Genomic DNA, 24,772 nt, shown 5'->3' on the forward strand with positions numbered 1-24,772 from the left:
TGAATGATAGTGCTGCAAACTACAGCGTGACAACAGAACAGCAGCATTGGAGAGTGAAGAGGAGAGAGACATGGGCAGGCAAGCGAACAGGTGGGCAGCCCAGGCTAGCAGGAGCAGCCGTGAAAGGCTGGTGGAGCTCCCCACCTCACACTGACGTCACCTTTTTGGCTTCAGCAGCTTTGGAGGCTGAGGAAGAAGGACATGGAGGCAGGAAGGGACTCCAGGCAAACAGCTGAGGAAGTCCGGACAGGTTGTGGCAGCTCCCCAGCAAGTGTCCTGGTTTCTTGTTGCTCTTTGTTTCCCTTCTTCTCACCCTCCTAACTGGTGTTGTCAGTGTGAGGTGGGCAGTATGACATGGGGGGAGGGGCAGGATCAAGAGGAGGACGACAGAGAGAGTGCGATTTGGGTAAGCTGTAAGGGGAGTGGGGGCATGGTTTGGGGGATTGGCAGGGTTGGTGAGTGAATTGGGCAGAGGAGGCAGCCCTTAAAAAGGTAAAGGGACCCCTGACCATTAGGTCCAGTCGTGACCGACTCTGGGGTCGCGGCGCTCATCTCGCTTTATTGGCCGAGGGAGCCGGCGTACAGCTTCCGGGTCGTGTGGCCAGCATGACTAAGCCGCTTCTGGCGAACCAGAGCAGCGCACGGAAACGCCGTTTACCTTCCTGCCGGAGTGGTACCTATTTATCTACTTGTATTTTGACGTGCTTTCGAACTGCTAGGTTGGCAGGAGCTGGGACTGAGCAACGGGAGCTCACCCTGTCGCGGGGATTCGAACCGCCGACCTTCTGATCGGCAAGTCCTAGGCTCTGTGGTTTAACCCACAGCGCCACCCGCATCCCGTGGCAGCCCTTAGTAAATGATAAAGAGCTGTGGACCTTCCTGTTAGTTAAGCTGCAAAACGTTTTTTTGTTTTTCAGGCAAGTTACCTTATTACCTTCACAGAGGCAGGTGAAATTGCCAGTGCAGGTGTATCTTTGATCCTGGGGACCATTAACATGATGGCCCGTTTTGTATTGCAGTCCTTTGAGATCCGTTTCATTCAGGTAATTTCCCAAATTATTATTTTTAAGATCCAAAAAGATTTAACAAAACAAAAATTTAAAAAGGTTACACGATATTATACTATAACACAAATTCAATTACTGTTGCTTCATTCATACCATACAATAACCAATCTATGTCTCCTCTGTGCATGGTTAATTTTGCACATTAATTTGTCTAAACATCCATAATCACCTCCTAATATGTTAGTCCTGATGATCATATGATTATTCTAGTTTTTTTATCTTACAGAACTTAACAAACTTTATAATAGCTCAGTCTGTATTTCACCCAACATTGTGTATAGGTTTTGATTACATCTTACACTTTTCCCAGTATCTAATAAATAAACTCCACTTCTCAACAAATCCGTTTTCTTGATATCTTCCTTCTCTGGCCCTTATTAAATTCGTTAATTTAATCATGTTGGTTTAATCAGGCAAGCATTGTCCCAGATTCTTATTAACCCAAGCCTCTATTGACAGATGCTTTGACTTTTTCCAGCCTTGGCAGATAAACCTTTGGGCTGCAGCTTCCCAAAATATTTTTAATAACTTTGTGGGAAGCTGGTTTGTAACAATATTTTAGAGCTGATGGTGGGGCGGGGCACAGCTGTCTTAAAAAAACAAGGATTTCAGTCGCTCAGTGTGTTCCTGTTTTCCTTCAAAGCATAGGTTCTGAAAATCATTTATACCTGTGTGTCTTCTGCATGTACCTGAAGCAACATGTAATAGTAACATGAGCTCCGTTATTCAAATGGTTTACTGCTTAGAAAACAGTAATTCAGTTTATCTATAATCCTGAAGGAGATTTTTCATATTAGCTGCTTTGCCACAAATGGTTAATGGAAAATTAAGTGGTATTGTATTTTATGTCCCCTCCACGCATAGCAAGAAACTCAACCTGTTCGTCTCAGCGGAAGCCCCGGTTATGTTGTTGGCCTACCAATAAAAGCTGGATTTCGGACTGCTGGATATCCTTTTTTCATGACTTATCACAGCTCTGCAGAACTGTCCCTGCCTGGGAAAAAGTTACATTTCATAGTGCTCATTTCTTTCAAGGCTGAATCTGTTCAGGATTATTTCTCTGAGAAATTTTAAGTTGTTCAATCCTAAACTGAAGACAGTAGTTCCATATGGGAAAGAATACTATGAAATTAGCAATTTCTAAATTTTCTCCTGGAAACTGGTGCCAGACAGTCAGCACAGAATTAACCGTCTTACTCCATCATACACAACAGAGCATTGCCAACCATCTTGGCTGTTTTGGTTTTGGGAGTTTTAGTGGGATAATGGCCCAAGGTTTTTCTTTTGGTTTTGCCTGTTTTGCTTTTCTGAACTCACTGAGCTGGAAGAAGCCACGTCATTTTGTGGGTGGTGCTTGGGTTTGGGCAAGCTGTTTAGAAGCTGGAGAGCTAGCTGGGCATGGTGGGGCTTGGGCTCTCTGTCCAGCATGGGTAGAGGGCTGGAGGGGATTCTCCTGCCGCCTCTGCAGTCTTGCACCTGGCTTTTAGGGGAAGGGGCAGTCAGTGGCTCAATAGCAGGGCACATGCTTTGTGCACAGAAAGCTCCAGGATCAAAGAATGGCCACCACCTGGAGCAAGTAATAATAATCTGACAAGGCAGTTCAGAGAATAATAATAATAATTATTATTATTATTATTATTATTATTATTATTTATTTATTTATACCGCGCCCATCTGACTGGGTTTCCCCAACCACTCTGGGCGGCTTCCAGCAGAACACTAAAATACAGTGGTGTCTCGCAAGACGAAATAAATTCATTCCGCGAATTTTTTCGTCTAGCGAATTTTTTGTCTTGCGAAGCACGGTTTCCCATAGGAATGCATTGAAAATCAATTAATGCATTCCTATGTTCAAAAAAAGTCCAAACAAAGCCAAATTTGGTACAACAAGAGTTTATTAAGTGCTCTTTAAAGTCACACATACTGTAAAGAGCATTTCAAAATTCAAACCCAGAATTTTTTTAAAAAAACAGCAGAGTGGCCCAATGGTCACAGAAAATCATAAAAATGCAGAAAAAACCACAAGCTTCCAGATTCTTGCAAACCCCTCCCCAACTGTTCCCCCAGCCACCCAGCACACAGAAATTCAAATCCAGATTTTTTTAAAAAAAACACAGAGTTGCTCAATGGTCACAGAAAATAATAAAAATGCAGAAAAAACACACACACAAGCTTCCAGATTCTTGCAAACCCCTTCCCAACACCAAGTCCTTGAATTCCAAACACCCCAACCCAAAATCCAACCCTCCCCCCAAAAAGTTTTAAAAGCTTAACTTACCAAATAGCTGCAAAATAAGTTTTGGAAAAGCTTCAAAAATCACCAAAGTCTTTAAAAACCTCAAAAAAGGCTACTATGTACACTGCGTTCTATGAGTTGCTCCTCGAAGTCAAGTCGCAACTGTATTAACAGTGTTAAGAAAAAGGAAACAAACTTGCAAGACGTTTTCGTCTTGCGAAGCAAGCCCATAGGGAAATTCGTCTTGCGAAGCAGCTCAAAAACGGAAAACCCTTTCATCTAGCGAGTTTTCCGTCTTGCGAGGCATTCGTCTTCCGGGGCACCACTGTACAATAACCTATTAAACATTAAAAGCTTCCCTAAACCGGGCTGCCTTCAGATGTCTTCTAAAAGTTTGGTAGTTATTTTTCTCTTTGACATCTGATGGGAGGGCGTTCCACAGGGCGGGTGCCACTACCGAGAAGGCCCTCTGCCTGGTCCCCTGTAACCTCACTTCTCGCAATGAGGGAACCGCCAGAAGGCCCTCGGCGCTGGACCTCAGTGTCCGGGCAGAATGATGGGGGTGGAGACGCTCCTTCAGATTCTGGATGTTGTGCATTTTCTCTTTGACTCTAAATCTACATCTGGAATTGTTCAGAGCACAAATGAAGCTGGCCAGCTTACCCTCATGAAGAGCACACCTGCTCAGGATTGCTTAGCTGTGGAAGGAGTCAGAACCCCAGTATTGTTTGGGTACAGCATGCTGTCTGGATGCCAACTACGGTAAGGGCTGAAACCAGTCGACAGGCCATATGCCATTTCCTACTCTTAAAAGGTAAAGGGACCCCCAACAGTTAAGTCCAGTTACGAATGACTCTGGGATTGCGGTGCTCATCTCCCTCTATAGGCCAAGGGAGCTGGCGTTTGTCCGCAGACTTTTTTCCCGGGTCATGTGGCCAGCGTGACTAAGCTGCTTCTGATGCAATGGAACACTGAAACCAGAGCAGCACACAGAAACACCGTTTACCTTTCCGCCGGAGCGGTACTTATTTATCTGCTTGCACTTTTTAGGGTGCTTTCGAACTGCAAGGTTGGCAGGATCTGGGACCGAGCAACGAGAGCTCACCCCATCACGGGGATTCGAACTGCCAACCTTTTGATCGGCAAGCCCAAGTCTCAGTGGGTTAGACCACAGCGCCACCCACGTCCCATTCCTATTCTTACTTCCATGCTTAAGAAATTGTTTATCACAGTGTTAGGTTGCAAGGAAAATGCTGGCATCTCACTTAGCAGAGTGGCAGAGTTCCATGCCCCTTGGGTGCCTCCATCTTGAATTTTGTACTTTGCTTCAGCAAGCATGGTCTAATACAGTTCCTTCACACACACACACACACACACACACACACACACACACACACACACACCCCCCCTCCTCCTGCTGTGTCCCTTCCAATACCCTTTGCTTGGGCATTTCTAAAAGAGAGAGAGAGAGAGGTCTCTGCTGCAATGATTTCAGATGTGGTGGCTGTAAAGCTGATTCCCAGCATGCCAGGGAAAGTCCCGGCAGGCCCATGAGGCAAGCCGAAGTAAATGCCTCAGGTGGCTGGATCCACAGGGGCTGCAGATTGGGTAGCCAAGGAATGCATTACTTGCTGCTGCTGTTTCAGCAACAGCTGTATGCTCTTTGGGGACCAAAACTGCTGCCTCCTCAGCATCAACAGCACCCCCCCCCAAGCCACATCTTCAGCAGCCTTTTGTTCCTGGTATAGATCTTCAGTCACCCCTTCTTCCCTGGTGTGTTTGGGGGCAAGGGGCCATTTTGTGGTTCGCTTCAGGTACCGAAATGTCTTTGGTCAGCCCTGGCCAGTGGGGTGGGCACTTGCCACCCCCTGCTCAGAGTGTCATTCTGGCAAAACTTGAGTTGCCAGCCAAGGTTGCATTTCCACTGTTAGGGCAATTGCCAGTTTACCAACCGCAGACCCCCCTCTTTGCATTTATGCTAACTCCTTTGAAATAAATGAAACTCACCTTTTGACTCAGGTAGACAAAATGGAGGAAAGGGAATGGTGTAAGTGATTTATTGGTTTTCTCTCCGCCCCCACCCCCCAAATATACAACCCCGCCTTACATTGCCAGTAGCACCGTCGCATTGAGTAGAATAGCCAAAGATGGGAATGGCGTGGTTAGACTGCTCCACATGTAGCCCTTATGTGCTGCTCTTGAAGAGTGGTTCATTCGTTGGTTGCCATCCAGCACTGTTGACACAGAAATTTCTTTTCTGAAAGAATTACCAAGGATGCGGACTGCAGGCTCTTGGCCCCAGCGCTCCTGAGTGTGCTGAAGGGTCAAAACTTCCCAGACTACGTGGCCTCTTTTGGAGATTCTCTGCCCCAAAATGAACTGGACTGGCTGCAAATTTCTAACAACGTCACCGAAGCGGTAAGAGTATGTCCACCCTGCCCTAAGTCAATATGGGTAGCCACGAGGTAATTTTACTACTTTTGGCCCTCGTAACTTCTTCACCTGACTCAACAGCATTTAAGTTCCATCTTTATCTGGGGAAATGTAACAGCTGCAATCCAGGAGGGTCTTCAGTAGCGTAAGTGGGGATGGGGATCCATTTCAGGCAGTTGGAACGAGCCTGAAGTTCTCTCTTTTTTTGCCAATGATGCCTTGTAGCTAGCAAAACGTCTGTCTCCTTTTTCAGAGCACTTGCGAAATCCCCGTGTCATTTCAAATAGAAGTGAAATGGACTAAATATGGCTCCTTAGTTAACCCCCAGGCGAAAATCGTGAGTCTTACGGCAACGGTAATGACAGCCGCCTTGCCCCAGGTGGGTGGCGATCTCCTGTGATAGAAGGGAGCTCCTCGCATGTATTTGTAACTAAATTGGCTTTCACATTTGCAAGGTTCCATGTCTGTGTATGAGACAGATGTCTGGCTAATGAAACTGGCTTTTCCCACTCAAAGGGAAATCTTGGCACATTGAAGGTTCTGTTCATGCTTCCGCTCTAAAGGTGGCATTGAAGTTGTCGCCCCAGTATGCTTAGAAGGAAGCTTTATGGACTCCTGGGGTTCTTTAGGAAGACCTGCTAAGCAGCCATCCTTTTTAGCTGTGGTGGCTGGAACCCTGCAAGTTCCTTGTGGCTAAAGTGGAAAGAGGGAGGAAGGGACTCTCAGAAATATGGGTGGAATGGAAAAAGAGAGGGAGGGGAAAGAGACAGGTCCTTCTCAGCGGCCTCTTTTCCCCAGCTGCCCCCTCCCCACCCTTGCGCTTCAGAAGTCGGCCACCCAAACATTTGGCATGGGAGAGACACTTCCACTAGCCTGTTTGGGGCCTCTTTGCATTGCATGTTTCTTTCATTAGGTGCCTTGAGCTTTTATGTTGGTAAAGCAGGAGAATAAATGTGATTGAACAAGCAGCACGGGACTGCTGCTGAAAGCAGCCACTGCCCCTCTCTCCCCGTGGTACAGCTTGCTTTGCCCGCTGGTGCCCATGTGAGTTCTCCCATGGCCATGTACCCTTGGAGCAGCCAGTGATGTGGCGCTGGAAATGGGGCATGCAGTATAATCAGGACTCAGGGTTGATTGTTCTACATATTAACAAGGAGCAGGGGCAACAAGATGCAGAGTTGCCATTTTCAGCAGGAGCCCTGTGTTTCTTGCATTTTATCTCTCCAGCATGCCTGTTGTGTCTTCCTTTCAGTTCTGAAACTATCTGCTGCTAAACCCCACAATAGCTGGAAAGGAAATGTTTTTGTACTGAGTTGGTGCTCTAAACAAGCACAGTCCTGATCTTAAAGCTCTCCTGATCTTGGCTCCTTATCATAGATATTCTGCCAGCTAACACTGACACCAACAACCTCTTTTATTTTGGAGCTCAGCATTTGACCTGTTCTGCATGATTCATTCTGTGAAGTGAAGCTTTTCTTTCCTGTCCTAAGCGGAGCATCTGCCTGTCTCTTGCAGGTTGACTCAGGAAGCGAACAAACAATCCAGATCTTCAGCTCTGCTACTTTTGTTGACGTCTCTGCGCCTGCTGAGCCGGGTTACAAAGCACGACCAACCATCGAAGCCAACTTGCCCTTCGACTTTTTCTTCCCATTTGTTTAGTCGCAGCGCGAGCTGCTTCTTCCTTCCTTCCTTTTCTCAATGCGAGAGCGAACCAGGTTTCAAACCACTCTTCCACTGGGATCAAAGATCCCTCCAAAATATTGACTGGCTTCATGTCTGAAAAGGGAGTATATGGGGAAAGGAGCCCCAAATAAGCCGTGGCAGGGTTGGACTAGAGGAAACAACAGCAGCAACTCCCCTCCATAATCCTGTTTAGCAGTGAGAGAGAGGGGTCCCTTCAGCAAACGCAGCTTCCATCATGCGCTACAGTGGAAGTTTTGTGGAGTACAGCTCAACTCCTGTGCTGTGCCTACCCCCAGGACAGAGCCATTCCACCCCTCCTCTTGTAATTTGTGGGCAGTCGCCATCTTTGCAGGGAATTGTAAAGGAAGGAGCCGTGAATCAAGATGGCTGTACTTTGCTTCCTCCTCTCCTGGGAAGCTCCAGTTCCCACCACTACTGCCCCCCCCCCAAACTCACACACTTTGATTGTACTACACACCTTGATATTTCTTCTGAATTTATTTTCCCCATGTTTTCCATTCTTGAGGACTACTAACTCCCCAAAGCCCACTGCATGTTCCTATATTCATTTCCATGGTCCTGCAAGTGGGAACAGCTTATTGTAAGACATTGCTTTATTCTTTTCTTTTCTTTTTTAGACTAAAGGAATTGCTGTGTCAGGCACACCCAGGAATTTGGGGGGAGTTTGGGGGAAAAGGCCACTGACTCACCTGCCACCCATCCACCTTCCTCTTTAGGTACTTCAATAGTAACTTGCAGTTTTGTGAAGCTAATCAATGTCAACCAGTTTGACAGATTTGACTTTTATTAAATTATTTTTGCTGTTTTTTAAAAACTGTACAGCTGTACAATTAAAGATTGTAATAATTGGTTTTCAGATATGTGGATTTTTTTTTCAACACTTGAGTCTTAACAAGCAATAGGGATAGAATATTGTTCTAGGCATGGAAGGGAATGTACAAAAGAGTATGTTCAAAATGGCACAGTATGGCGGCACTGGCTCCGTTGGGCCCTAGGATGGCACCTTATCTGGACTGGCCGACAAGTCCATGTTGCTTCAACACAGCATTAAGCCTTTCGATTTCCAGCTCCTGTTGGAGAAGAGTAATTCTGAGGTCAGTTTGGGAGGCTATGAGGAACTACAGGACATTCCCCCAGCTTTGAGGTGTGGGGGAAGAAGCAAAGATGAAAAAATGTCAAAACTTAATCACTTTGTAACAGCCTCTCAAACAGCTTTTCAGAAGGCTAAATGGAAAACCAACCTAGGTGAACACGCAGCATAAATCACATCCTAGGAATAACCTGCACATCTTTTGAGCTTGTACACTGTAATGGAGAACAAATTATATGAAGCCTTTGATTGCTTGCATCACCCACTAATCCTCTGCAGCACAAAGAGGCAGCCAGCTTATTCTGCCCCAGTCAGGAGTGGTGGATTCTCACGGGCTACCCCATGAAACCCCCACAAAAGGCAGACGCGTGAACATGCATTAGGTCCATGTGCTAGCTGCCCTCTGTCAACTCCAGGGATGGGACCTTGGGAGCCCAAGACTCTCTGAAGGGCACCAATTTCACAGTAGGGTGGCCAACAGCCAGGGGTGATGGCAGCTCTGATCCAGCAACATCTTGAGCGTCACGGGGTCCCTCTACTTGCTCTAGTCAGTGGGAGCACATTGCAAGATCCACCTGACTCTCCACTTCTTAATATACGGTGATTTGTTCAAGAGCACTTACCGTATTTTTCGCTCTATAACACGCACCTGACCATAACACGCACATCGTTTTTAGAGGAGGAAAACAAGGGAAAAAATATTCTGAATGAAACAGTGGACGTATCATTTTTGTGATTCATGCTGTGGCCACAGACATGTGATCTGATGGTGAATTTGGGGTGACCCAATGCAAAAATCCTGAGAATCCCTGTGGATCCATGCTTTGTAACCATGTTTTTGCACCATTGCAGCCCCAGGCAACAGTGGGTGCGTGATTTTGGGGGGGGGGCAGGCTGTAGCCATGGACATGCTATGTGCTCTGATGGTGAATTTGGGGTGACCCAATGCAAAGATCCTGAGGATCCCTGTGGATCCATGCTTTGTAACCACGTTTTTGCACCATTGCAGCCCCAGGCAACAATGGGTGTGTGATTTTTTTTGGGGGGGACAGGCTGTAGCCATGGACATGCTGTGTGCTCTGATGGTGAATTTGGGGTGACCCAATGCAAAGATCCTGAGGATCCATGTGGATCCATGCTTTGTAACCACATTTTAAGTGGGGAGGGAAGGAAAAACACAGAAGGCTAAGAATGCAGGAGAGGGCTATAACGTGAGGAAAGGAAGGCAAAAGTTTTCCCCCACCCACCCACACAAGCCAGCCACTGTTTAAGGATTTCATCCTTTTAAATGGAAGAAAGCATATTTGAATGCTGTGTGTCTCCAAAAACAAAAAGCAGGAAGTCAAATCAGAATTTTAAGCCGAACCTGTAATCTCTCTTCCCTTCACAAACATTGTTCCCTCCGGAGCAGGGACAGGATAGAGCGACGCTCTGCTTTCCTCTCTACTTGCCTGGAGGGGAGGGGCTTTCCCTGCTCTTTGTTCCGTTTGAGCAAACACAGCAACGAAACAGAGCAGGGTGGGCAGTAAGACCCTGAGGCAGAATGCAGGGAAGCTGCCACTTCCTCTCTTCAGGCTTCCCTTCTCCCTGAAGCGCGGTTTGATTTTTGCCTTATTTTTCAGCTACAGGGACCACACATTCGCTGCATAACACGCACAGACATTTCCCCTTCCTTTTTAGGAGAAAAAATCTGCGTGTTATAGAGCGAAAAATACGGTACCCATCGTGAACCCAAACGCCTGTTTAGACAGTTAAGGGAGCCTGGAGCGCAGAAGCAAAACTTGAGAGATGGCGGGGGGAGCATCAGCTTAGAGGGGCTCTTGATCATCAGTGATGGGGAACCTCCAGCCCATGGGCCTAATCGCATGGTCCATGTCCTAACTTGTCACATGCATCTGCTTTCCCTAAGCCACACTCGCCCGCCATGTACCTGGCATCTATGAGGTCGGGTGTGGGGCTGCTAAAGCTGCTCCCTGTCCTGTGCCTTTGCTGCTGTGACTTAATTTCAAGCTGGCTCAGTTACATGCAGCTGGATCAGAGCTTCAGCCACTGAAAATATGGCATTACCTTCTCTGCACAGCTAGCTTCCATCTCCTGGACCTTTAGGGTGAGTTGCAGGTTGGCTTGCTTCAGCTTGGACATCTGCTGCTCAGACCGTGTTTTCACCGACAAGATGATTCCTTGGGGAATGGATACAGAGGACAAGAAAGTTAGCCAGGCCCTATTGGCTGAGACCCAGGGATCACCTTCCAGAGCTCTTTATAGCGGTTATCCTCACAATTGTCCTCTAGGATGTTCCTCTCACCGGAAAGAGGAGAGTGAGGCTGGAGAGGAAGCAGCTGGAGCTAAATCAAGGCCTTCCAACTGCAGCTCTAATTTTATCTGTTAGTTTGCAAGCAGTTATATCTGTTGGTTTGGGACGCAGGTGGCGCTGTGGGTTAAACCACAGAGCCTAGGACTTGCCGATCAGAAGGTCAGTGGTTCAAATCCCTGTGATGGGGTAAGCTCCTGTTGCTCGGTCCCAGCTCCTGCCCACCTAGCAGTTCGAAAGCACGTCCAAGTAGATAAATAGGTACCGCTCTGGCGGGAAGTTAAATGGCATTTCCGTGCGCTGCTCTGGTTCACCAGAAGTGGCTTAGTCATGCTGGCCACATGAGCTGGAAGCTGTACGCCGGCTCTCTCAGCCAATAAAGCAAGATGAGCGCCACAACCCCAGAGTCGGTTACAACTGGACCTAATGGTTAGGGGTCCCTTTACCTTTACCTTACCTTGCAAGCAGACTGGTATTGCCAAGCGTTATGGGCTAAGTCACAAGAATCTACATGTGAAAACAGTCTCAGCAGACCCAAGGGAAGAATGGCGATAGAGGAGGCAGAAAGGGTGAAAACAAGGCAGTGTGTGCGCGCGCACGTGGGACAAAGCCACAAGCAGTGTGCACTCCTGTTAGGAAGGGCCTGGAGGCCTGGGAAGAGAGGTCAAGGATACCAAGAAGAGGGGGCTGGATTTGAATGATCCAGAAGTCTCTGGAATTCCTCTGCCCACAATTAAATTCTGCTATACAATCTACTTTAGAACAATGGATCAAGGATATTGATCGGCAATATTCTTTCTCATGTGCTCACAGAATTTGCTCTCTAGTATTTTTTTTAGTTTAACATGCGTCTTCTAGATATGCCACATATCTAGTTCATTTGACAAAGTATCGCCAGGCCTTTTCTAGGCCCAGATTTAACCACCTCCCTTTACAGTACAAAGAGGCGTCCCATGTGAGGACTGTTTGTGTCCTTGTGGAGATAGGAAGTAGTCAAAACTTTGGGTCAGGTCTTTGTTGAATGTAATCTTCATAGAGAAGGTCACAAGAGATTATTCCCCGCTCCAAAATAAGGAAGCATCTTGGAACAGTACTCTGGATATTTCTCGGCTGATACAAACAAGTTAATAACAGAGATAATGGCCAAGTTCCTGTTCTCTACTCAAAGGTCTTGTACACTGATTCTAACTGCAATTTGTATCTCAAATTTTATCTTTGTACTATGTACTATATGCTTTAGTCATTTGCTTCATGTAGTAAGTGAATGTTTTAAATTGTCAACTGTTCTATTTTAATGGGTCTGTGGCCAAATAGTAAAATGATTAAGAAGAAGCCTAGCTGCAAGTTTGTTGTTCAGGCAAGAGTGCCTGTGTACTGCGAATGGTTCCATACCAAAATCCATCTATTCCTCAAGGTTTACCATTTATAATCCTGGCCACTCTCCACAGTCTAAGAAGGATCAGTAATCCAAGTGCTTCAAACTCATGCTCCCGGAAGAGAAGAACAATGTCAAGAACGAATGAGATGATGACAACGATGGCGTCCAGGACCTCAAACTTGTGATGGAAGAACTCCAACCGGTAGGCGAAGAGTTTGAAGAAAATTTCCACCAGAAAGAGGGTGAGGATGCTAAGGCTCAGGTAGTGGAACACCTGCCAGGGTGCAAGGAGGGCAAGGCAAAGGTTAATACACTTTTAAGAACACCTGGAAAGCAAGCAGTAGATTTTGAGTGAGGAGGAGGATAATAATAATAATAAATTTATTATTTATGCCCTGCCCATCTGGCTGAGTTTCCCCAGCCATTCTGGGCGGCTCCCAATCAAGTGTTAAAAACAATACAGCATTAAATATTAAAAACTTCCCTAAACAGGGCTGCCTTGAGATGTCTTTTAAAAATGGGATAGCTGCTTAATTTCCTTGACATCCACAGGGCAGGCGCCACTACCGAGAAGGCTCTTTGTCTGGCTCCCTGTAACCTCACTTCTTGCAATGAGGGAACCGCCAGAAGGCCCTCGGCGCTGGACCTCAGTGTCCGGGCTGAATGATGGGGGTGGAGACGCTCCTTCAGGTATACTGAACCATGGCCATTTAGGGCTTTAAAGATCAGCACAAACACTTTGAATTGTGCTCGGAAACGTACTGGATATACAGCCGTACCTTGGAAGTCGAATGGACTCCGTTCCGGAAGTCCGGTCAGCTCCCAAAACGTTCGGAAACCAAAGCTCCTGCAGCCAAGCAGAAGCCACGGAAGCCCCATCGGATGCTTGGCTTCCAAAAATAGTTCGCAAACCAGAACAGTCACTTCCAGATTTGCAGCATTGAGAAGCCAAAACATTCAGGAACTAAGCTGTTCGAAAACCAAGTTACGACTGTACTGGTTTTATCCAGTGGCTCTTTTGCTGCTGAAATCCAACCTAGCCAATGCAATATTTAGAGCACTTGTTCCAAGATCTGTTTGCAGAACAGCACAGGGATGCTATTGCTTCACCCAGAGTTTCAAATACTTTTCCCAGCTTTAGATTGTACCATGGGGAAGAGAAATACCTACTGGAGCTAAATCTACCTTTACTCCACAAAGCATTTACAGCCCTAAAAGTCTTAATTTTCTGGAAGGGAGATTCAAGAAAATCCCCAGAGATCAACCCTTTTTGCATTTGTGGAAGCCACCCCACCCCCCGTTGAGAACTCCACACGCTATGTGATATACTCTAAACTGTGCAAAACACCTAGGCATAAAGATTCAGAGAAATATTTAGCATTGCTTGCTACGCTCATTGTTATGGATAAGATTAAATATCCGTTGTCTAGTTCAGATAGGTCTGCAACATCTAATGCAGCTAAATTTGCTGCTTACAAAATGCCTTCTGGCATCAACTTACAAAATGCCTTCTGGCCTCCCTTGAGATCTAAGATTCTGTTTTTTAATATATGTTTCATTTATTATACAGGTCAAGTTTTTATCTTTATATAGCATTATTCGGTATATTTCAGGTTCATACATTTCTACTTGGCTCCAACCTGTATTTGGCTTCCTTCTTAGTAAATTTGAAAAAATGTGAATGTTAGGACACCAAACACCACAACGCAATCAAAGAAAAATATTCTGTAGCAAACTATGAGATGGGTGGGTCACACGTATATACACACCTTCCCATATTTGCTTCACAGAGAAAGGGCACTACATAAATCTCTTCAAGTATATGCCGTATTTTTTGCTCTATAAGACTCACTTTTTCCCTCCTAAAAAGTAAGGGGAAATGTGTGTGCATTTTATGGAGCGAATGCAGGCTGCGCAGCTATCCCAGAAGCCAGAACAGCAAGAGGGATTGCTGCTTTCACTGTGTAGCGATCCCTCTTGCTGTTCTGGCTTCTGAGATTCAGAATATTTTTTTCCTTCTTTTCCTCCTCCAAAAACTAGGTGCATCTTGTGGTCTGGTGCGTCTTATAGAGCGAAAAATACGGTATATGCATCTCTACAGGTCTAGCAACTGGCTTATTTTAAAAATGAGAAGTTACGGTTCTGAGGAAGCTGGATTCTACACCTCACAGAATTGCAACACACTGTCTACACGAACCATGATTTGTTTGCAGATTCCTCCCCTATTGCCCTTACCTTGGGTGCAATCTCGTGTTTGTCAGGGTGGATGATTTTCAAGTCCAAAAGCAGTTCCCCGAGGACCAGTATGGCGTCCAAAATAACCAGGCAGACAACTAAGATCTGGGAGAGGAAGAACCAAGACCAGAATAAATAGGCAAAACTTTGAAGCCAAGCAGAAGATTGCAAAGTCGAGGCTTGGTGTTCATCAGCCATGGAAGAAAGGTGGCAGCTGGGATGAGGAGAATGAGGCAAAAGCTGCGGCTCACGTGTGGTGGTGTAGACCATTAGGCTCTGCACCAAGGAGACCTAGAGAATGACTTGGCCTTGGGCAGCTCACTGTCTTTCAGCCTAGTGCAGGGGTCAGCAAACTTCTTCAGCAGGGGGCCGGTCCACTGTCCCTCAGGCCTTGTGGGGGGCCGGACTATATTTTGGAAAAAAATATGAACGCATTCCTATGCCCCACAAATAACCCAGAGATGCATTTTACATAAAAGGACACATTCTACGCAAGTAAAAACGCGCTGATTCCTGGATTGTCTGCGGGCCGGATTTAGAAGGTGATTGGGCCAGATCTGGCCCCCGGGCCTTAGGTTGCTTACCCATGGCCTAGTGCACCTGGAAGGAAAGTTGAGGGACTCCAATGAGGATTCCTCTTTAAAACCACATGGAATTGCTTAGAGCTGGGGTGCAAGTTTAATGATACTGTTCTCCATTTGGGATAACCAGGGCTGTCTTAAGGATATCTGGTGCCGTGGTTCAAAGATCCCTCCGGCGTCCCCGTCCCCCAATTTCCCACAGTTGTTCTCCTCCCATGTAGGCTTGGGAAGGAAGCTGCACGCCCGCCAGCCATATGGTTGACAGGGCACAGCTGGCGGGTGTGCAGGGAAAGGGGAGGTCGCTGGCAAAGCCGCACAGCTCCTCCACTCGCTGGGGCAACCTCTGAGAGGCCGGCACCCTGGCGCAACGCACCAGTAAGCCCAATAGGAAAGATGGCTCTGCGGATAACACATCTCAGATTTGGTTTGAGGAACCGCATTCATTCCCTGATAGATACCTAGGCTTCCTTGTGTCATTGGCAAGGAGCTGTACCAGTGACCCCCAGTCCCTTATGCCCAGGGCAAGGAGCTCTGCTGGGGCACCCAGAGGAGCCTGCCCACCTCGCTGCCACCCAGAGAAGCAGAGAAGGTGCATCTGATCTGAGCTAGATGCACCCCTGTTCCCTGTCTTCCTAGACTAAACGACTTTCCCAGAACTGAGGAAGGTGAAGAGGAAATTAGGTTGAGGGGAGAGTTTGTGAAATTACAAAAAGTATACTAAATCAAAAATTCAACGTTGACCAAAATTAGTTTGTACATTACAGTGGTGCCCCACAAGACGAATGCCTCGCAAGACGGAAAACTCGCTAGACGAAAGAGCTTTCCGTTTTGGAGGTGCTTCGCAAAACGAATTTCCTATGGGCTTGCTTCGCAAGACGAAAATGTCTTGCGAGTTCATGCTTTTTTCCCCCTCCCCCCCCTTTCTAAGCCGCTAAGCCACTTATCAGCTGATCCGATAAGCTGATAAGCTGCTAAAAGCCGCTAAAAGCCGCTAATAGCGCTAATCCTCTAATCCATCAATGGGCTTGCTTTGCAAGACGAAAAAACCGCTAGACGAAGAGAATCACAGAACGGATTCTTTTCGTCTTGCGAGGCACCACTGTAGTTGGAAAATAGCCCTGGATTTTCACATTTGGGGCTATTGTGTACAATCAGGTTTTTTCCACATCACATTTCCTACCCACCTTCACCAGTATGGTGGTGTACTTTACATTTTTAAAATCACTTTATTTTAAAACTGTGTGGTTTGTTGTTGTTTTTTTACTATAGTACCACGCATTTTATAGAGACTCAAAGCCTGACATTTGAAAGCACTTGATTTTCCTTATGTGGAATTTCCATAACGTGATCAATTTATTTGCCAGAGATTAAAGGTGTGTGTGTGTACACACCATTTCACTTCTGGTTTACAAATGAGTCAGGTATGTTAAGGTACCATTACATAACATGAAGTAAGAATAAGAAAACTGCAAAACGGGCCATTTGCCAAGAGGCCTGCCAAGTGGGCGAATACTGCACAATTTAAGGACAGGTTTGATGGGAAGATACTCAGTGGGAGATCACATGCTTTGCACGCAGAAGGTCCCAGTCTCAAGCCTTAGCATTTCCAGGAAAGGTTGGGGAACAGTCCTGTCTGAAACCCTGAAGTGCTGCTGATAACAATACTAAGCTAAATTACTAGGCACTTCCTGTATTTCTATGGCTGCCTGGCTCCCCTTCCATCTATGCTTTTCCTAAACTGGCTCCATCCATTTGCTTTCCAGTAACATGCAAGGTTCTGTGCAGGACCTCTAATGGATTTTTATACAGATTGTCCATTGTCCGTTTCAGATGCATCAAGTTTGCAGAAAAGATCTTGGCCAAAGTATGCTGCTGGCTCAGCCTTTCAGAACAGGCCGGCATCATAGCTGTCAAGCGTCCCTTATTTGGTGGGACAGTCCCTTATCCCAGCACCATGTCCCACTGCTGTCCCTTATTGATGATGTCCCTTAAATTTCCCGGGTTTCAAAGGAAGCAGCTCCTCTCCCTCCCTCCCTGCCGGCCAGGGAGGAGGGAGGATCCAACTGTGTTGCTTGGCTGTGTTGCTCACCCAATAAGGAGTCTAAGAACGACTGGGGGGGGCGGGGCTTGCATGCCTTGTGCCGATCGAATCGGCCGCGTTGCCTGGGGACTCGCCTTTGCTCAGCGCTTCCCAGCGGAGAGGTGACAGTGGTTTTCCTTGCTGCATCCCCTTTGCTGGGTTGCTGCGCTATGGAAACCACCACTTGAGGCTTCATTTGGCTGCTGGTTGACTAAAATCCCTTATTTTGGCTGCTGATCCCTTATTTTCGAGGCTGCTGGTCCCTTATTTTCAAATCTGTAAGTTGACAGCTATGGCCAGCATCTGTGAGGGCGTTGAGCTGGAGCACTGAGGACAGGCATGAAATCTGCAGATGTTACATCTGCCTCATCATTCGAGAGATGCCAATTAAACTCTGTCCAACCTTTGCTATTTTCAGGGCCGTCTTAACCATAGGCGCCAGGGGTGTGGGGCCAGGCCGAGAGTCCGGGGCCCAAGAGTTGGAGTTCGGGGAAGAACCTGCCCATCAGTCGGAGCCCTGTAGCGGGCTCTTCTACTGCAGGCAGCTTCGTGCCGCCTTCCTGAATGTCTGGAATTGGCATAGGGCTGTGGAGAGGCCTACCCAGCGCACGCTGCTTACACCACGAGGCGACCGACTTTGCTCAATCGCTGACGCCTCAGGCTGGCTTGTTGTGCTGGGCCCCTTATGTTTCCTGTTTTCTTTTCTTGAGCAGAGATAACTGTGGTGGTATCCGGAGAGATCTGCATTGGCTCCCAGTACGTTTCTGAGCACAATTCAAAGTGTTGGTGCTGACCTTAAAAGCCCAAAATGGCCTCTGTCCTGTATACCTGAAGGAGCGTCTCCACCCCCATTGCTCAGCCCGGACACTGAGGTCCAGCACTGAGGGCCTTCTGGCAGTTCCCTCACTGCGAGAAGTGAGGTTACAGGGAACCAGACAGAGGGCCTTTTCGGTAGTGGCACCCGCCCTGTGGAACGCCCTCCCTTCAGATGTGAAGGAAATAAGCAACTATCCTATCTTTAAAAGACATCTGAAGGCAGCCCTGTTTAGGGAAGTTTTTAATATTTAATGCTGTATTGTTTTTAACACTCGATTGGGAGCTGCCCAGAGTGGCTGGGGAAACTCTAGCAAGATCATCAAGTTTTAGAGTTTGGACTATAAACTTAGCTGGAACAGTAAGTTGCACAGTTGCAAATTAATTTTTCCTTGGCCCCGTCACATATATTGCTATGCTGTTGCAACTGGATTTTTTCTTTATATGTTGATTTACGACCTAGGGATAATTGTAGATGAGCATTCTACTAGCAATACAAGCTCCCCACGCCCATCTTTGGGCTGCAGGATATCAGCACTGTCGAAATGCTGTGGAATTTATTCCACCAGCTGCTCCATGGCAACATCCGAAGTCACAGCCTGTTCCTGGGATTTTTGCGTCTGCTAGTAAAATGCTTTCAAACCGTTTGTACGGCGCTTTCTGTTAGCAGCTAGATAGTCAATATTCCATGAGCATGTGCCGCATGCAATGTCTTGTCATTCACAACAAAACCTCTTAAGTTATCTTGAAGATGTCTCCTTGCCCTCTTTCTAACAGATTAGGCACAGATTCCAGTTCAGGAGCTTTGTGTTTTGTCTTGTGGTCTCTTTGACAACGCGGCCTTCCTGGCTGTTGTAGACCTTGAGGAGAAGACTTGTGTATTTCTTTCAATTGATTGACTTCACACCCCAGGAAAGCAGGACCCCACATCATTGATGTGCTGAGTCAGTGAATTCTGCCTCTAAACTTGGTTCTTTCCAAGTTTGCAAGGTCTCATACCCTCATGGGTGAACTCTTCACAAAAATACAGTGGTACCTCAGGTTAAGTACTTAATTCGTTCCGGAGGTCCGTACTTAACCTGAAACTGTTCTTAACCTGAAGCACCACTTTAGCTAATGGGGCCTCCTGCTGCTGCCGCGCTGCCGGAGCACGATTTCTGTTCTTATCCTGAAGCAAAGTTCTTCACCTGAAGCACTATTTCTGGGTTAGCGGAGTCTGTAACCTGAAGCGTATGTAACCTAAAGCGTATGTAACCTGAGGTACCACTGTACACAGAGTTTGGTCTCATAGGTTACCAGCAGGGAACTGACAGGATCCACTGATTTTTACACACAAAGTCTTGTAAAAGGAGGTGAAGTGAGTTTGACTGATGAGGCCACAGGGATTGAGTGAACAAGAATCTAGGATGGGGATCACAAGATCCAGACAAAACACTGGATCAAACAACTCTCGGCTATCTTTCTAATAGCTGTCTAAGAACTATCAATCTAACAACCATCTTTCTAACTACCCAATTCCAGCCCTCTTTTTCTAACCGCATGATCTCCAGCCTTGCAACTGACCACCCAAGTCTCTTCCTCAAGTTCTCCTTTCCCAAACTCTACTCTCTTAGCGTAAAGTCTGTGGCTTGTAAAGGGGCAACCCACTGGGCCTGCAGGCCAGCACTTTCTACAGACTCCTCCCTGACACTCTCCTGAAGGACATGACAAATACGATGCACGATTTCCACAGCATATCTCAGGTGACTGCAACTGTAGGCTTTGCATGGAGGGCAAGCATCTCCCTGACCATCTGGGACAAAGCGATTGGCCACACTAGTTCAACACAAGGAGGAAAGAATGTGCTTTGAATTTCACGTATTTGCAAAACACGTGTCATAAAAGTAATTGCTTTTAAAATTATAATTATGAGTCAAATTTTAAACTTTGAAGTCCAGTGTCATCCTTTAAGAAGGTGGTTAGAAAACGTGATGTGGAAAAAGTGTGTTTTATTGCTGCTCCAAACATGCTTGTAGTGCCTTTGAGGAAAAGACACCCCAAAAACAACGGCAGTAAAAAAAACCTGTGATTACAGGGAAAGCACACAAAGTATTTGGAAACCCCAAGTTGACTGGGAGTTCAATTGCTCCTGCTGGTGGCAATGGCTGGTTATTCATGGTCACCAATTTAACCCTAGAGGCCTCTCTCTTCTTTCCCTTCAAAGCTGGCATTCCATACAACACTGAGGTCTTTTGGCCACCAGTGTTTCTATTCACCTAAGAGCAGGTACCTGCCACGTACCTGAAATTTGTGCGACTGGAACAACTTCTTCATCACCTCCCGGAAGGTGGGGGTCCTGGGGGAAGAGTCAATTTTGACGGCAGTCTCAGGGGTCTTGGCTTCCTCCTCCATCTCCTCTTCCTCCCATTTCCTGTAGTCATTGTTCCACTGAGCAGGATCATCCCCCACCACGGTGAAATGCTTCAGGTACATGGACATGGCGGCAGCTCAAATGGGCATCACCCTGTAGAAAAACACTGTGGAGGGAAAGCTTGAGAGCATCACTGCCTGAGAACACGACAGCCGAACTTCCTCTAAGGAATGACAATACAAAAGGATAAGAAGAAGAAGAAGAAACCATGTGATCTCACAGTAAAAGCCTATTTTTTTTTTTAAATGTCTGGATTGTGTGTGGGGGGTGATACCTACTTCCCCATTCAGAGTTTGGAAATATCGGAAGCACCCTTGGAGCAAGCTGCATTTAAAAACAACCAGCAAGTTCCTAGGCCTCATGGTTGAAGAGGTAGATTCAGAACCACCGTTTGGTTAAGAAGAAAAAGAAGAGTTTGGATTTGATATCCCGCTTTATCACTACCCTAAGGAGTCTCAAAGCGGCTAACATTCTCCTTTCCCTTCCTCCCTCACAACAAACACTCTGTGAGGTGAGTGAGGTTGAGAGACTTCAGAGAAGTGTGACTAGCCCAAGGTCACCCAGCAGCTGCATGTGGAGGAGCGGGGAAGCGAACCCGGTTCCCCAGATTACGAGTCCACCGCTCTTAACCAGTACACCACACTGGCTCTCTTAAGCAGGGGTGTTCCTGGGACCAACCCAATGCCCTATGTTTTGTTACCTGCCCTGTGCACAGTTGTTTATCATGTGTGTCTTTTGCTATTCCACCACACAAGGGCAACGTCCAGCATCCAGCCATGTTCAAATATATAAAAGGATGTCACATAGAGGAGGGAGAAAGGTTGTTTTCTGCTGCTCCAGAGAAGCGGACACGGAGCAATGGATCCAAACTACAAGAAAGAAGATTCCACCTAAACATTAGGAAGAGCTTCCTGACAGTAAGAGCTGGTCGACAGTGGAATTTGCTGCCAAGGAGTGTGGTGGAGTCTCCTTCTTTGGAGGTCTTTAAGCAGAGGCTTGACAACCATATGTCAGGAGTGCTCTGATGGTGTTTCCTGCTTGGCAGGGGGTTGGACTCGATGGCCCTTGTGGTCTCTTCCAACTCTATGATTCTATGATTCTATCCTAAGAATTCCCCTCCCCTGTAAAAGAAGTTTCTAGCCTTTAAGGCTGCAATGGCTGATGGGATAAAAGAAATCAGAGGAAGGGGGCATGGGCTCAAGAGTAGAGCACCTTGGAGAAAGTCTCATTCCTGGCACCTCCATTTAAAAGGATCTTGGGTACCAGAGCTGGGAGAAAGGTCGAAAGAGGCCTCAAGAGCCTCACTGATAGAGACTGGGAAGAGCATTGGGGTAAGGTAAAGGAAAAGGACCCCTGGACGGTTAAGTCCAGTCAAAGGCAACTATGGGGTTGCGGCGCTCATCTCGCTTTCAGGCCGAGGGAGCCACCATTTGTTCACAGACAGCTTTCTGGGTCATGTGGCCAGCAGGACTAAACCGCTTCTGGCACGATGGGACACCGTGATGAGTGCTGCCAGAGCGCATGGAAATGCCGTTTACCTTCCTGCCACAGCAGTACCTGTTTATCTACTTGCACTGGTGTGCTTTCGAATATCTAGGTTGGCAGGAGCTGGGACAGAGCAGCGGTTTGGCGTAATAGCCCAACTTGGTAGAAAGTAGATTCCTGGTCCCATCAGCACCATACATTTAAAGCCCTATGATACCACTTTAAACGGTCACCCCCCTGCCCCAAATCCTGGGAACTACAGGGTGCTGAGAGTTGTTAGGAGACTCCAAATCCTCTGTCTGAGCTGCAATTCTCAAAGTGCCTTGGAAAGAGTGATTGTGTTAAACCACTTGGGGGGGGGGATTGTAATTTTGTAAACTGCTTAGAGGTTTTCTTACTATCGAGTAGTATATAAATTTTCAACCAACCAACCACCACCTGCTGCTTTATAAATAGAAACCAACCAACCAAAAAAAACAAACCTCGAAAGCCCCTGTCCAATCCAAGAGGAACAATCTTCATTTTTGGTGGGAGGCAGGGTGGGTGGTAGTGGAAGGGCGAGGAGACAAAGGAATAAGGTTTCAAGGCAAGCAAATGGGAGCATGCGGGCATAAGAATATCAGAATAGTCAAGCTGCTGGATCCGACCAAAGGGCCATCTTCTAATCCAGTATCTGGCTTGCCAAAGCAGCCAACAAGATGCTGCCACGAAGTCCACAACCAGGACTTGGGCACACCAATCCTCTCCCCAGAAACCGGATACCGTGCCTGGGTAACAGCAGTTGACAGATCTTGATACCAAGCCACAGCATGGATCCATTTAGCTTCATAATGGCAACCCTGACTGACTTCAGGGGTCACGCCTGGTGCCTTCTGAAGGCAAAAGAGACGCCTTGCTCTCCCACTCCTACGTTTCCTGAGACTTCATTTTCATTTCAGGGCAAAGGCTTGTGACTTTGCATTCGAGACAAAGGAAACCAGGGACTTTCCCCAGCTGACAGCTGAGGCTCTTTGCTATGACACAAGGCCGGCTGTCAGAGGGCCACAGTGTCGCAATCTGGAAAAGGCCTCCACTTAAAAACCATGCCATGCTCTCGGTGGCGCATCACAGGGGGAATGAAGAATTCCTCCTGCACAGCCTCAAAGGCTGCAGTGCCAAAGGCTAAGGCCTAATAATAATAATAATAATAATAATAATAATAATAATTTATTATTTATACCCCTCTCATCTGGCTGGGTCCCCCCAGCCACTCTGGGCGGCTTCCAACAAAACACTAAATTACAACAACCTATTAAACATTAAAAGCTTCCCTAAACAGGGCTGCCTTCAGGTGTCTTCTAAAAGTCTGGTAGTTATTTTTCTCTTTGACATCTGGTGGGAGGGCATTCCACAGGGCAGGTGCCACTACCGAGAAGGCCCTCTGCCTGGTTCCCTGTAACTTGGCTTCTCGCAGCGAGAGAACTGCCAGAAGGCCCTAAGCGCTGGACCTCAGTGTCCGGGCAGAATGATGGAGGTGGAGACGCTCCTTCAGGTATACTGGGCCGAGGCCGTTTAGGGCTTTAAAGGTCAGCACCAACACTTTGAAATGTGCTCGGAAACATACTGGGAGCCAGTGTAGGTCTTTCAAGACCAGTGTTATATGGTCTCGGCGGCTGCTCCCAGTCACCAGTCTAGCTTCCGCATTCTGGATTAATTGTAGTATCCGGTCACCTTCAAAGGTAGCCCCACGTAGAGCACATTGCAGCAGTGGAAGCCAAAGTCCTAGCCTCACGTCCCGTGAAGTCTGCCCCACCAAATCCAACAGGATTTACTTCTGAGCAGGCAGAGATAGCATTGTGCTGCATCGTAAAGCATCGATTTAAGAGGCAGCAAACAACTTTGCAGACCAACTCAGAATGTGCCCCACTGATCACATCCTGGACTTCTTTTAACAGCTTACATGGTTTGCTAATGTTCACACTGGCTAGATAAGCAAGATCAACCAGGATCAGCTTGCCTTCCTTGTTGAATCACTCTCACCTGACTGGTTAGAATGGAGCCAAGAGTCTTAGATAGATGGTTCTGGGGGACAGTTCACTACCCCAAACAATGTTGTTGACTATCAAGCACCAGGGACAAAGAACAGGATGGGGTTCAGGCGCTATTTGTAGACTTCCTGGAGGCAACTAACCGGGCACTTCTGGAAGCAGGAGGATGGTCTAGGTGGACAGGAAACCTGCGGTCCTCCAGATGTTGCTGGATTGAAACTTCCTTCCGCTCCAGGTGTCATGGGAAATAGACAAGGAGGATGGAAGGTGTAGGCCAATAACATCTGGAGGACATCATGTTCCACCTCCTGGGTCCTGTGCTCCAGAAGTTCTGCTTCTCTGGATCTACTTTTGTTCATAAAACCACCACAGAGCATTCATGGGATCCATCACTGCGCCCGGAGGAGCTGCCTGGTCCATCGGCTAAAACTGGGCATAGATGCCTTGGCCGCAATACTCTGCGCTCTGATAACTTCCAGTATGGGCCTTGTGACATGCTCTGAAGATGACTCAGAAACTTCAGCTGCTTCTAAATGCAGCAGCCAGATTACTGGGCTGGGGATCCCCAAGAACAAAAATGGCCTTTGTATCAAGGCAGCTGCTTTTCTTGCCAGTTGGTTTCCAGCCCCAATTCAAGGGGTTTGAAGCCCCGAGTGACTTGGCCCTGAATTAGCTGAAAGACTGCCTCCTTCCCTATAGACCCACTCAGTGGATAGGGCCATAGCTGCCAACCTTCCCTCTTTTGGCAGGAAATTCCCTTATTCCAGCGCCATTTCTGGGATTGTTAGATATCCCGTAGACTGTCCCTGGGACAGGTGAGGCTGCTGATCTCTTATTTTCGAGGCTGCTGGTCCCTTATTTCCAAATCTGAAAGTTGACAGCTACGGAGAGGGCTCCCATCTGGGTTCCCATCTGGTTGGCC

At 47.1% G+C, this 24,772-nt stretch overlaps 2 protein-coding genes and 1 long non-coding RNA gene across 6 annotated transcripts in view; 2 read left to right on the forward strand and 1 right to left on the reverse strand.

Annotated features, from left to right (window-relative positions):
* Positions 1–8,296, forward strand: part of TCTN1 (tectonic family member 1) — a 21,405-nt gene extending 13,109 nt beyond the window's left edge. Inside the window, exons 9-14 of one of the 2 annotated variants that reach the window (XM_083514254.1) lie at positions 918–1,043; positions 1,932–2,014; positions 3,925–4,065; positions 5,568–5,721; positions 5,990–6,115; positions 7,252–8,296. In XM_083514254.1, the coding sequence (XP_083370380.1) occupies positions 918–1,043; positions 1,932–2,014; positions 3,925–4,065; positions 5,568–5,721; positions 5,990–6,115; positions 7,252–7,395 (774 nt within the window). In that variant the 3' untranslated portion in view covers positions 7,396–8,296. The remainder of the gene's footprint in view (positions 1–917; positions 1,044–1,931; positions 2,015–3,924; positions 4,066–5,567; positions 5,722–5,989; positions 6,116–7,251) is intronic. The other variant, XM_083514255.1, reaches the window with a different exon arrangement.
* HVCN1 (hydrogen voltage gated channel 1) lies at positions 8,207–20,549 on the reverse strand. Of its 3 annotated transcripts, none has more exons than XR_014528674.1 (5): positions 20,209–20,410; positions 14,455–14,559; positions 12,262–12,493; positions 10,262–10,710; positions 8,207–9,148 (listed from the first exon to the last, which is right to left on the reverse strand). XR_014528674.1 is itself a non-coding variant. In XM_083514455.1 (5 exons), the coding sequence occupies exons 1-5, from the start codon at positions 20,404–20,406 to the stop codon at positions 8,445–8,447; spliced, it is 714 nt and encodes a 237-aa protein (XP_083370581.1). In that variant the 5' UTR covers positions 20,407–20,549; the 3' UTR covers positions 8,207–8,444. The 3 variants fall into 3 exon arrangements, 1 of the variants encoding a protein (XP_083370581.1); XR_014528675.1 differs by having other exon boundaries at positions 10,246–10,710; XM_083514455.1 differs by having other exon boundaries at positions 8,207–8,510; positions 10,598–10,710; positions 20,209–20,549.
* Positions 20,550–20,619: 70 nt separating this feature from the next.
* LOC310712013 overlaps positions 20,620–24,772 on the forward strand; it is a 33,182-nt gene continuing 29,029 nt past the window's right edge. Inside the window, exon 1 of the long non-coding RNA XR_014528727.1 lies at positions 20,620–20,732. This is a non-coding gene — a long non-coding RNA (uncharacterized lncRNA). The remainder of the gene's footprint in view (positions 20,733–24,772) is intronic.

Source organism: Podarcis liolepis (assembly GCF_965112155.1).
Source record: "Podarcis liolepis genome assembly, chromosome: 7".
NCBI lineage: Eukaryota > Metazoa > Chordata > Lepidosauria > Squamata > Lacertidae > Podarcis > Podarcis liolepis.

What these genes read in the sequence shown, in the direction of transcription:
- HVCN1 (XM_083514455.1), bottom strand. Translation starts at nt 20,406, where the DNA reads ATGTCCATGTACCTGAAGCATTTCACCGTGGTGGGGGATGATCCTGCT. An exon ending in TCCAGTCGCACAAATTTCAG is followed by an intron (nt 14,560 to 20,208) that starts GTACGTGGCAGG and finishes TTCCTCTCCCAG; the next exon opens with ATCTTAGTTGTCTGCCTGGT. An exon ending in AAGCTAGCTGTGCAGAGAAG is followed by an intron (nt 8,511 to 10,597) that starts GTAATGCCATAT and finishes CTTCTCCAACAG; the next exon opens with GAGCTGGAAATCGAAAGGCT.